The 13286-nt window shown below is 33.4% G+C and overlaps 1 protein-coding gene across 1 annotated transcript in view; it reads left to right on the top strand.

Annotated features, from left to right (window-relative positions):
• Positions 1-13286, top strand: part of CSMD1 (CUB and Sushi multiple domains 1) — a 984784-nt gene that overhangs the window by 932512 nt on the left and 38986 nt on the right. The window contains exons 53-54 of the mRNA XM_052696996.1: positions 1613-1786; positions 4758-4931. Coding sequence (XP_052552956.1) covers positions 1613-1786; positions 4758-4931 — 348 coding nt within the window. The remainder of the gene's footprint in view (positions 1-1612; positions 1787-4757; positions 4932-13286) is intronic.

Raw genomic sequence — 13286 nt, 5'->3', positions numbered from 1 at the left:
AATTCAGGACAGATATGGATGAAAATAGGTATTGCATTATCTTACCCACTGGTCTGTGAAGAATTTATTTATTATTTCAGTCCAGTTTAGTACACTAATTTCTATATGTGAGAAAAACTTTGTCAAATCCTTATTATTTGTTTCAAAAAAAAGCTATATCCAGTGACTGTAGTTAATGAGTTCAAGGCTATAAATATAAAATATATAAATATATAAATATAAAATGTAGGTTTTTAAGTAATAATATATGGTTGTTTTTTCACTTGTGTAAAAGTAAATATGAATTATTTGGCTAGACATTACTCATTTGCACTAAATGAATCACTCTGCTGATAATTTGTATCCCTTCCCCCTTTTTCCTTCCAGGAACAATTGCTCCTCTAAGTCACAACACGTGTTTTCACGCTTGTCTTTTGTGTGTGACTGTGTATACATCCGTGTTGGACATAGGTTGAATTGGAAGCTTTTGACTATTTGCATAACACCAGCTGTGTTATTGGTGGCATTTAGACGTATTTTCCTGAACAGATATCTTGTCTTGATTTTGTGTGGCTTTGATGTGCAAAACTACACATAAACACAACAAAGACATACTTTAAAATTCAAACCTAGATATAATCCACTCCATTATGTTTTCTTAAATTCGTATGGTCATTTATTTTTCCAAAATATGTAAGAATTTAGGTAGAAATGTTAGAATTTAATTCTGTATTATGCCTAATATTAAATTTATACATAACTACTTACTGTGCTAGTAAATATATGTGATCCTGCAATTGCTAACTCACAGTTAGCAGTAGGACTGCAGTAAGATGTTGTACGCTCCAATTGATAGGAAATAGAGGAGGTTCTTTTTGATATATGTATACCCAGCGTGAGATTAAGAAACAGCAGTTCAAATGTTGGTCCAACCAATTTATTACAGATCTTAATCCACTACTAACTTTAGTAGGCTGTTTTTGCTGACAATTGAGCTGGTCTGGAGGGCAAGATGTTTTCATTTTATGAATACAGTGTTTTCTGTGCTGGTTGGCCTCTGCTGCAAAATGGTCCCAAATGCACTTCATTTATTAGTAGAGGTCTACTCACAAAATCCAAGGCAAATAATGAAAATGAGGAATCAGACTACTGTGGTGAAATAACGTGGGTTTGGGAGTTTCAAGACTTTTTATTTGTAGTTCACACTTCTCTGAGAAAAAAGGCAGCTTTATTCAAGAACAAGTGAAATATATATATATATCTATCATCCATTTGAAAATGGTCAATTTTATAGCAAATACACTGAATGGTTTGTAATTTCAGATGTTTGTAATTTATATGCACCAGATATTCTTCTGACAAATTCCTTATTTCTACAACATAATCTGCAGAAACTGTATATATATGAAAATTTAAAATATTCAAATAACTGCTTCCTTTCTCTTGGAAAAGTAGAAGGAATATAATCAGTAGTTTTTACACTCCAGATATTGTTCTACACAAAACAGTAATCGACTCCGATATTTGTTCGTTGTATGCAAGAATGAATTATTTTCTTCATATCAGCATTCTTGTAAATGTTGACAATGTATTTAAGAATTTATATGTTTGATCTATTGTTCTTCAATTGTAGCTGGTCACTGTGGTTCTCCAGATCCAATTGTAAATGGTCATATTAGTGGAGATGGCTTCAGTTATCGTGATACTGTAGTCTATCAGTGTAATCCTGGCTTTCGACTTGTTGGTACATCTGTCAGAATTTGTCTACAGGATCACAGATGGTCTGGACAAACTCCTGTTTGTGTCCGTAAGTATCGTTTTCAATGAAATATTGTTTCTAATGTGATTGAACATTCATGGTGGATGGGATGTTTAAAAGTGTTTGAATGAGGTGTTCAGAACGTATCTATTGAACATATTTTCAATGATAAGGGTGATTATGATGATCTACTCCTCTTAGTAGTTATCAGTATAATTCCAGTCATGGCATTGGATTATATGACATCTGTTAGAAAAATACTAGCATTTTTATTCTCTTTAACTCTTTTTTTTTCTGAATGCATCTGCTTTTAAAAATTGATAATTAATTATTTTTTTTTAATTTTTGAGGCATTCCTAATCTAGTTCCTTTCTCAATTGCATGGTAAGTTTCCTGACATTCTCTGAAGCATCAGGCATTTAATCAGATCTAATTTCTCTGAACATTATTCTTCTACGTTACAGATCACTAGCTTTTTTTTTTTTTTTTTTTTTTTTTTAAATAAACTTACAATTTCTATAGAATTTTGTTATTTTTCATGGGTTATTTACATCAGTTATTTCATTTTTAAGATGTCTGTAAATCAGATAGAAATATTTTCATCCACAGAGAGATATAGTCACTAAGATGATCATCTTTTCTGTTTAATCCGTGTTAGTATCTTTGTTTTGTTTTTAAGAAAATATACCTCTGATAAGTCATTGGATTTCAAAATGTTCAGTGTTTACTTTCTTAGTGGTTAAAATAAAATTTCTACCTATTTACAGCTGTAAGAAATATCTGCCAAATGTTATTGTCCTTTTAATATCCTATTATATCTTCAAATGATTTACATTCCTCAAAGGAGAAATACCACCAGCTTGTGTTATTACTTTTACTGGATTAATTTTACTGTGCAGTGAATAAAATCCCTTCAAAAGAAAGGAACAATGCTGAGGGACAGTGGGAAGCTGTTCCTTTCTAAACTGATATTGTTGTCACTGTTCTGAGAACTGACTATAGTCTGTAATGACAGCAAACAAACTTCAAGTGATTTTCCCACTTTTATTTATTCTTTAGAAGTTCTAGTAAAAATGGTTCAGCTCTTTCTGAGGAGAGTGAAAACATGCTGTGTACTAGTGCCTAGAAATGGTCTCCCAAATATAATACTGAAAAGGACTTCTGAGTAAGGATTGTGGATCAGGAACTCTGCACCTGAAAATTTATGACATTTTTGTATGATTTTCACAATATAATTTTATATTTGTAATTGGCTTTGAAAGGATTTTCATACTTGGAAATCGCAGACACTAGTTTTCAAAGAGAGTGTTCAAAGTATTCCACCCATGACTATTTTATCGTCTTAGTTTTGTTCCAGATTCCTTCATCTTGCACAGTTTTTTGATACATAGGTATTTCTTTACCTCAGTATTGGATAATCACTTACATGCATAAGGCAGTTCCTTATCTCAGGAGGGAAAAGAAGATTTGTTATTCACCACTGGATGAAATGTCTTGGCTGGTGCTTAGATAAACAATATTAATTTGACTGCACAAAAGCCTAGTGGTGATCTGAAACAGTATCATGCCTAAATTACCTATATTTAAAGACATTAAATATAGCATCTGTGAGGAGTACTGAGCTCTAAAGAGAAACTGACCTATCATGCTCTGTTTTTGTTGAAAAGGGTAGCTAAGTATAATTCAGTATCAATTTCTTATAAATACTATGCCTAAATTTTGTGTAATAAATTTTGTCATGGATTTTGTTCAGGAGATTTCAGAAAGTCTAAGGTGATAGCAATTTTTAGTTTAATATGCTGTTATATAAGGAGGATGGTGACCGTGGAAATTATTTTAGTTATTGATACTTACTAATCTCTTGTTATTTAAAAAATGCAACAGATAGACTAGAATAAAGTAGATCCTGTATATAGACTCAAATTTTATTCTAATGTTTAAGGGTTCATTTTCAAATGCTGAAAAAACACTAGTGCAGAAAGGGATTCAGGTGATTAAAGTACATTATTTATGCAATTTAAAGTCTAAATAAGTAAACCTGCACACAGGAAGGCATCCTATTTGATTTGCAAAGATCCAATATTGTTGAAAATATTATTATTTCACTCTGTGATAAAATAAGAGGAAACACTTTTTTTTTTTTTTCACCTATCTCTTCATTACAGAAAAGGAAAAAGAAACCCTGTAATTTATCAGCAATTTACTTGTGAATAGGATAGTTAATTTAGTATGATCATTATCACCAGAGCAATTAAAAACACACAGTTAAAAATACACAGTTAAAAAGCTGTGTATATATATGTGTGTGTATATGTGTGTATAAAAGTGTATATATGTATGTGTGTATTTGACTTTTTTTATTTTAAATTGCCAGTGTCTATGTTCTTCTGTATTTTTTTTATACTACTTTTAAGTCTAGTTATGTGGAAGTGTACAGCTTAACTACTATAAAATGTTTATTTTAAAGTGTCACGTAGGCACATTAACTCACACATATAATATTTAATTTCAACATGATTTCTCTATTGCCTTAAGAAAATGTGATTAAAAGGATCAGTATTTCAGCAGAGCAACTCAAGAAATTTGGAACAGGACTGTTCAGAACTTACCAGTGCTCTGAAGCAGTACATTAAGTTCAGTTTGCTTTTCTCTACTACTTCTTGAATTTTAAAGGAAAAAATAATCTATATCAGTAGGAAATATAGTGATGTTCCAATGTTTTTAAAGGTATAATCTATATCAATACAGTGTCAAAATACATGTGCATGTAATTATTTATATTAACGTTTCACATAAGGTAAAAAAGTAAATTCCACGTCTTACTGAAAAATTAGCATTTTCCCCCCAGCAGTTAAGAACTATGAATAAATGCATCCCATTATTTTTTAAACTTCTTGCATAAATATGAAAAACATATTCAGAAATAAAAACAGCTACAACCTGCAAGAAGTGATTACATGAAACAGTGCCTTTCAGTTAGTTGAGTTAGTTTCTAGCATGCCTATTTTTCTTTTAACAGCAATCACGTGTGGACATCCTGGGAATCCTGCTCATGGAATGACTAATGGCAGTGAGTTTAATTTGAATGATGTTGTAAATTTTACTTGCAACACTGGGTACTTACTTCAGGGTGCTTCCCGAGCACAGTGCCGAAGCAGTGGGCAGTGGAGCAGCCCTTTACCAAATTGCCGAGGTAAGAAACTTTCCTGTAATTCTGCTGTTCCCAAAGAACTTATTTCATGTGTGATCCTTTTCTGTGCCTTCAAAACACTGGGATAAGATTTATGACATTATTGTCTTCTTTATTTGAATTTTGCATTCCTATATTGGAAAAAAGATCTAGCCTTGATTTTTTCAGAATTTGAGCTCAAAGTTTTCAGACTGCAATCCCTAGCATTTAGTTTAGAGGCAAATAAAGTGTACTTGATATCACAAAAGTAATATTACATTACTAAATCACAGTCAGCTATCTATCCTGAGTTTAGGCGCTCTGGAAATTTTCATAAATTGTCAATTACTCCTATTAAAACATTGTTATGCAAGTGAATATTCATGCATTAAAACACTGTTATTTCCGTTATTTCCTAGCAATGTCTGAAAAGATGTTTGTAACTTTTGTACATGAAACCTGGATATTCTTTCTCCTGAGCAAACTGATGAAGAATTCATTCTTATTATTTTGATCTCTGGTACACTCTGTATAAAATTGAAGTTTTTGAGAGATGAGAATGAAGCAAGAATTTGTGTGATAAAAATAACAACAAAAACTGTATGTAAAATATACATACTAGAGAAAATGAAAATGAGCCATTTTAATAACACTGTAACTAAAAAAAATCCCAAGCTCTCATACTTAATCGTGTATTTATTATTTAACTATTCAGATGTCAGTAACATAATTAGAATTAAAAGGAAAACTATGCTATTAAATTATCCTTTCTTACTCTTTCTGTTTATGGCCACTGTTTTTATGTTTTTCTCAGTTGTAGAACATGAGGTTAATGTCAGACTTATATCAAGGTCTTGATCAGACCAGTAACATCTGCTTGTTGCTGTGCTATTTTGAGACGGTACGCTCCCAAAACAGTTTGTACTATAGAAAATGCTTTCTCAGTGCTGAATCCAGCAAATTGATTATAATATTAAATAATACTACAAAATGTTTTCTTTGGAATCATTAAGGCAGAAAAATACCTTCTTCCGTACAAAATGCGCAATGAGGTGAAAGGCAGAAAATGCAGTGAAACATGTAAGATATACTGAAAAATCTCAAAAGCCTGGAGAAAAAGTTCTGAGATATCAGATATAGTTTATTGTTCTTTTTGTGAACTCTCCAGAAGGAAATAAATTTTAATAGGCCTAATTTTGAAATGTCATGCCTAGTCATATTAACTTCGTGAAGATGGAGCTGTCCACTGGAACACCACTCATTGGCACCTCACTTTGTTATCATCAGTGTTATCATAATTATCATTAGTGCATTCTAGGAAATTCCTAAATTGCTTATGCCTATGACTTCCTCATAGTGCCAGAAATGCACTTACATTCATAGTAGAGGTGGGCACTATCTGCTTCTTTGTCTCAGTTGTTTTTTGCAACTTGGCTTTAACATGCCAAAATGAAATTGCAGTCATTAAAGTTGTGTGAAAGTAACACTGGGACTAAAAATGATGTAAGTTCAGTTCAGATACTGTTAGCTTTATTATCTCCACCTGTTGGCTTATTAAAAATCGTATTTTCTTACAGTGGTTGTTCCTAAGAATAATAATTATCTTTGGTCGTTAGCTCATCACATTTGAGAGATAACTTCTGCAATTTCAAGCTCAGTCTGTGTGGAATTAGAACTTTCGTTCTCATTAAAACAATGAAAAAGTGGCAATTCCCTTAGTTACTACCTTAAGATTTTATTCAAGTGACTTAACTAGCAGAGCAATTTCATAATGGAAAAGAAGAAATAGGAACAAGTAAGCTGTTTCTATTTAGACTTTTGTGCTTCTTTTTTCCTTCTGTACTATTTTGTGTCACTAGACTTTGATGAAAGCAGACCTTTATCTTATCTGTAAGGTATTTTGGTTTCTTTTGAAAATGTATACTTTTTCACATATCTTGCAGATTCAGTTCCAATCTGCTCTGTTTGACTGTCAGAGGCAGAGACTGCATGGTTTTGCTTAAGATAAACCCCAGTTACAAACCAAGTTACTTAGATACTGTCCTAGTTTCAGCTGGGACAGAGTTGATTTTTTTCAGAATGTGTGATATGAGATTATGTTTTGGCTTTAGGAAAAAGACAGTGTTGATAACACTCTGATGTTTTAGTTGTTGCTGAGCAGTACTACGCATAGCCAAGGAGATTTCAGCTCTTCAGTTTTTCATACTGTCCTCCCAGTAGTGGGGACTGGAAGCATGCCCAGAGCTGGGAAGGGACAGAGCCAGGACAACTGATCTAAACTGGCCAAAGGCATTATTCCACACCATATGACATTGTGTAAAAAAGCCATGAAACAGACAGGAGTTTGCCTGGGGGGCTGCTGCTGCTCAGGGACTGGCGGGGTCCAGTGGGTGGTGAGAAATTGCTTTGTGCATCACTTGTTTTGTAAAGATATACATATATATACATATATATATATATATATATATATGTATATATAAAATTTCATATATATTTCTATACATTTATATACATATATATATCTTTACATATATATATATATATATATCTTGTTTTGTAAAGATACATGCTATCTATATATAGTAAATACACTATATTTGCTATGTACTAATATATAATAATTATCATTGCTATAATTTCTTTCTTCCTTTTCTGACATAATAAGTAGTTTTATCTAACTCTTTGAGGTTTTTGTTTTTTTCCAATTATGTTCCCCGTCTCACTGTGAATGGGGGGAATTTGCAAAAGGCTGTGTGATATTCCAGGTTAAACTACAACTTATATTTACATATAAATTGAACTATTTACTTGAATTGAACTGTTTACATTTATTAAAATAATTTAAAAAAAAAAGTAAAAGAGAAAAAAAGAATTTTATGAAAAATGATGTAAAGTCAAAGATTTCAAAAGTAAAGCTATAAAAATGAAGAAATTTGAGCCTTACAGTTGCTCCAATGTCATTATGATTTTATTTCCTTCCCATGTTATTTCTCATGCTTTCATTTTCCTTATTTTTTAATTTACCACATGATTTTAGGACCTCTAATCAATAAGATTGAAATATAGTTGAAATCAGCACCATGAATATTTATATACCAATATCTGCATTCATTGGAGTTATCTCAAAGAAATGGAAAGAGTACAGAGCAGAGCAGTTTGGTTTAAACATCTGTATCAGCAGAAGTTCTCTCAGAGGTCCTCTCTTCTTTGCATGCATCTCCCTTGTCTAATTCTACTTGTGTATCTGGGCAAAGTTTCTGTCTAGGAACTATTAGCATATTTATATAATCTCACTTAGAGCAAAATTTGATATACCATTTATGAAATCATAAGGTTTTGTGAAATAAAACATATTGAAATGGTAATTTTAAGTGCATAACTAAAAAAACAAATCAAAGTTTTGCTAACTGAAGGACTTATATAACATTTCATTTCAATTAATTGATTTAAATTTACCTGAAGTAGTAGCTCTTCTTATGGCTTCTACATATCCCTCCAAAATTGCTTTTAACTAACAAGTAAAAAATTGTTTGGTGTGTTCAGTATTAAAGATGAACTACGAATCTATGCACAAAGGAAGTAAATCTTCCTTCTCCTTGAATATACTACTGGGAAGGGATTGATATTCTGGGCCAACCCAACTGTATTATTTAATTCAACAGAGATTTTACGTATGACCTTTCTTTCAAATCTCAATTGAATTTATTTGAGCCAACAATGAACTTGGCTTCTCTTCTCTGAGACTCTACATGCAGTTACTACAAAATATTGAATACTACTTGAGGCTATTGGAGATGATTATTTTATTTTACTTCATTTTAGATTGTAACAGAGCCAATGTCTGGTAAAACTGTTATTTTTAGCAAATAAATGTAGAAAATTCTCAGGTGCTCTTTTGCAAGTATATATTGCTGCTTGTGAGTAAACTAGCAAGCAACAGGCAGAAAATCTATTAAAGAAATTATTTTGATTTTTTTTTTTTTAGCCTGACAAAAAAATAAAAAATAAAAAATAAAAAAATTACACATCAAAGATTATATATCCTGAAACAAATATGTTCAGCATGGACTTTTTCCATGAGAAGTTTGGTACTGCTTTCCATTTTGTCTTTGAACAAAAAGCCAGTCTCTGCATTTTTATGTTTCATAATAACTCTTAACCACTGAAATGAGAATAGAATCAGATGGCCCTGTCAGGCCTCTGCACTCCTGATTGTACTGTAAGTCATTTTTCCATATATTATGCTTGAAGTAAGAACTGTTCTATTAAATGCCACTCTTCATCAAATCTGGAATGCAAGGACGTGAAAGAAGGAGCTTATCTTACTCTGATATTTTTGCTTTGACATTTCAGGAAACATTTATATGGATATTTTTTGCTATTATTATCTCTAGAATATTTTATGTTCTTAGAAATGAGATTCAAGAACTTTTCTCCCATTAAAAATGTATTTCTTGAAAACAGAAAACTTTGAACAGATTTGGCAATGTTACAGCGGTTTGAGCTCACATTTTTTAATGATTATATCAGCAACTCCAGACTATTTGTTAGTAATAAAGGATTTAGATCTTTCTTTATTCATATGTTCTACTTCTGTACTGAATTTCTAATTTGAATTTTTTGCCTGTTTTTTTTTTTTTTTTTTTTCTAATAATAATCTCATTAACAATAGGTTTTTGAAGAGTTTAGTCAGACATTTTATCTTAGCAAAAATCGGGTATGTGCAAAGAACTGTCAATTTCATCATGTTTTCCTTAGTTGGCAAAATCTTTTGAATCAGTGATGACGTGTTCCTCTCTTTTACTGACAAGGCCAATTAACTTTCTGATGACAACTGATAGAAGGGTGGAAGAGATTGAAACTATTGACCGATTCTTCTTATCTAAAGATAAAGCAACTCTGAATTTGATAAGTTTTTCATCTATGATGATATCATGAATTCATATAAACTGAGAAGATGTTGTCTCTTGTCCTGTGTTATTTTTCTAAAGCCAGAGGCTGTTGGTGAGACTTTGGATATTAAGTGTGCCTAATCTGTTCATGTCCATACTATATTGATAATCTTCAGAGAAATATTACTTACTACCAATTAGAGCTTGTTTAAATTTCTAAATAAAGAGTTGAGGTGCAGTGGAAGATGCCATAAATGTGGGATGACACTGTTCCCCACAGCATTCTTATGGAGAAGCTGGCTGCCCATTGTTTGGATGGGCGTACTCTCCACTGGGTGAAACACTGCTGGGCCCAAATAGTTCTGGTCAGTGGAGTTAAATCCAGTTGGTGGCCAGTCACAAGCGGTATCCTCCAGGGCTCGGTACTGGGGCTGCTTCTATTTAAGATCTTTATTAACGATCTTGATGAGGGGATTGAGTACACCTTCAGTAAGTTTGCAGATGACACCAAGTTGGGAGGGAGTATTGATCTTCCTGAGGGGAGAAAGGTGCTACAGAGGGACCTGGATAGACTGGGTCGATGGGCCCAGGTCAACTGTAGGAGTTTCGGTAGGGCCAAGTCTTGGGTTGTGCATTTTGGTCACAACAACCCCAGACAATCTCAGGAGTAGCTGGAAAGCTGCCTGATGGAAAGGGACCTTGGTGTACTGATGGGCAGTTGGCTGAATATGAGCCAGCAGTGTGCCCAGGTGGCCAAGAAGACCAATTGGATCCTGGCTTGTGTCAGGAATGGTGTGGTGAGCAGGACTAGGAAAGTAATCCTGCCCCTGTACTCGGCATTGGTGAGACGTCACCTCTAGTACTGTATTCACTTTTGGGCACTTCTGTACAGAAAGGACATGGAGGTGCTGGAGCAGATCCAAAGAAGGGCAATAGGGCTTGTGAAGGGCTTGGAGAATATGCCCTATGAGGAGCGACTGAAGGAACTGGGGCTGTTTACTATGGGGAAGAGGAGGCTGAAGGGTGGAGACCTTATTGCTCTCTTCCAATACCTGACCTTTCAGTGGGAGTGGGAGCTTACAGCGGGAGCAGGGTTGGTCTCTTCTCACTGGTGACAGGTGAGAGGACAAGGGGAAATGGCCTGAAGTTGCACCAGGAAAAGTTGAGGTTGGATGTCAGGAAACACTTCTTTACAGAAAGGGTTGTTAAGCACTGGAATAGGCTTCCCAGGGTGGTGGCTGAGTCACTATCACTGCATGTATTTAATAACCATTTGGATGTGATGCTCAGGGACGTGATTTAGTGGAGGGTTGTTAGAGTTTGGGTAGGAAGGTTAGGTTGTGGTTGGACTTGATGATCTTTAAGTTCTTTTCCAACCTGAGTGATTCTATGATTCTATGATAAAGCATCTGAGCTATTTTCCTGAAGGTAGCAGAGATTGCACAGGACTTAAAATGACTCATCTCTGGAGTATTACCTGCCTAGAGATCTGGCAAAGACCTCAAAAAGTAGTAACAGAAACATCTTTAAGGTACAACTGAAGAGTTCCTCTCACATGTAGAAAAAAATGCTCTGATTATAAAACAAAAACAAAAACAAAAAAAAAAAACCCAAAAACTAAAGAGAAAGATTTTAAGACATTCTTCCCGAGTTAGTACTACCATGACAGAAATTACTGAATTGGTTCTACTTGCACGTATATGCCCACAAATAAATGAACATACAGAAACACATATAAAAAGATGAGCTTTACTATGTATCCAATAGAAAAAAAAACCATGCTTTTTGAATTAAACTAGTGATCAAAAAAAAGTATTATTTTGTAACATTAAACCAACTCTGTACAAAGCCAAGAATATTAACTACAAATTCTTTTTTTCTTTTTCTTTAATGTACTTCTTACACCAGTTTTATGTTAGTATCAAGTGAGTTAGTTATCTAGTTATCACAGCAGTTAGGCAGAAATTTTCCCTTAGGAAATACAATATTTTATTTATTATTATTGTTATTTTTTTGTAACAATGAGAGAACATTTCATAGAATCATAAAATAGTTTGGGTTGGAAGGGACCTCTAATATCATCTAGTTCCACCCCACTGCTATAGGGAGGGACACCTCCCTCTGGACCAGGATGCTCAAAGTCCCATCCAGCCTGGCCTTGAATGCTTCAGAGAGAGTGGACATTTGCAATAAAAAATTCATATCAATGGCAAAATATTTTGGAATGCAATTAAAATGAACTGTGTTTTAGCCTTTGTCGCACAAGGTAATATGAACTATTTTCTTCTTCCAGTCTTTATCTGCAGATTAATAATGTTAACTTGCAGTATTACCCACCTTGTATTTATACTAAAGTACTACAATTCTCTGATCTGGGATCATCCAAGATACAATGCCAGGACATGTGATTTCTTATAGATCTTAATAGTATATGCAAAAATGTTATTCACAAAGTACTTTGCTTCCTAAATAAATATTTTAGATTTATGGTTAATGTGACCAGACTCAGTATGAAAACTTTACTCTCTGGCTGGCTCCCACTGGAAAAAAAAAAAAAAAAAAAAAAAAAAAAAAAAAAGCAATAAAAAATGACTTCTATGTTTCTGAGACTCAAAGAGAAGTTGAGATAGCTGCTTTTTAAAAAAAATTCTCTTACCTTTGTTGAGCAGTTGCCATTTTTATGTGTTGTTGACTCTGCTCTGAACTTCACTAAAATTCCATAGAGTGGAAATACTGTAATGGTACTCACGTTTCCAAAGACAGCAGTTCTTAGAATTTGTCATTAATACAAAGGGAATTCTCTACTTTTATTCATGCTGAGTGGCATTCCTTATACATGTTCTAGATACCAACACTAATGCAGTACTTTTCAAATAGAGAAAAGTTATAAAAGGAGCTTAACATTGTTTCTGTCAGTGAAAAAAAAAAAAAAAAGAATAAGAAATGAAATACTATGAATGATGTACTTTTTTTTTATGATCATTCAACTTTTTAACAGAAAACTGCCTAGGGGACTCTGGCATGGTCTTTTCACTTCTTTGTCCTCAAGGGTTTGAATCTTTTCAGTGTGAGGTTTTGAAGTCATCAGGGCAGACTTAAAGCATTCTCCTACTTTTCTCAACAGACTAAATTGAGAGTGCCAGAATTCATTTCCCATGTAACCCTCGACAGCTGTCATTGAGAGAAAGCAATCTCCTTCTACTCTCACTATGATTTAGAACTAGGTCCCCAGGGTGAAAGGCAATCAGGGAAACTACTGCCTTAGCTCTGTATGCCAGCCAACTCAAATTCTTTTCTAAAGTACTCCTTACTGGAGCTCTTGTTAGCCACAACACGCTAATGTATACATTTTTTTAAAATCTATAGATGATATCAAATGACATCAACTTTTTTTTATGTATATATTTTCCTTTTTAGCTCGAGGTATAGTATTCTTTTCATAATCATTTGATAGAAGACTTCATGTATGATGCAGTTTTTTTCTTGC

Source organism: Tympanuchus pallidicinctus, unplaced genomic scaffold, assembly GCF_026119805.1.
Source record: "Tympanuchus pallidicinctus isolate F22 unplaced genomic scaffold, pur_lepc_1.0 scaffold1, whole genome shotgun sequence".
Lineage (NCBI taxonomy): Eukaryota > Metazoa > Chordata > Aves > Galliformes > Phasianidae > Tympanuchus > Tympanuchus pallidicinctus.
Note: the sequence above shows the minus strand (reverse complement) of the source record. Positions and strands in the feature narration are given on the sequence as shown.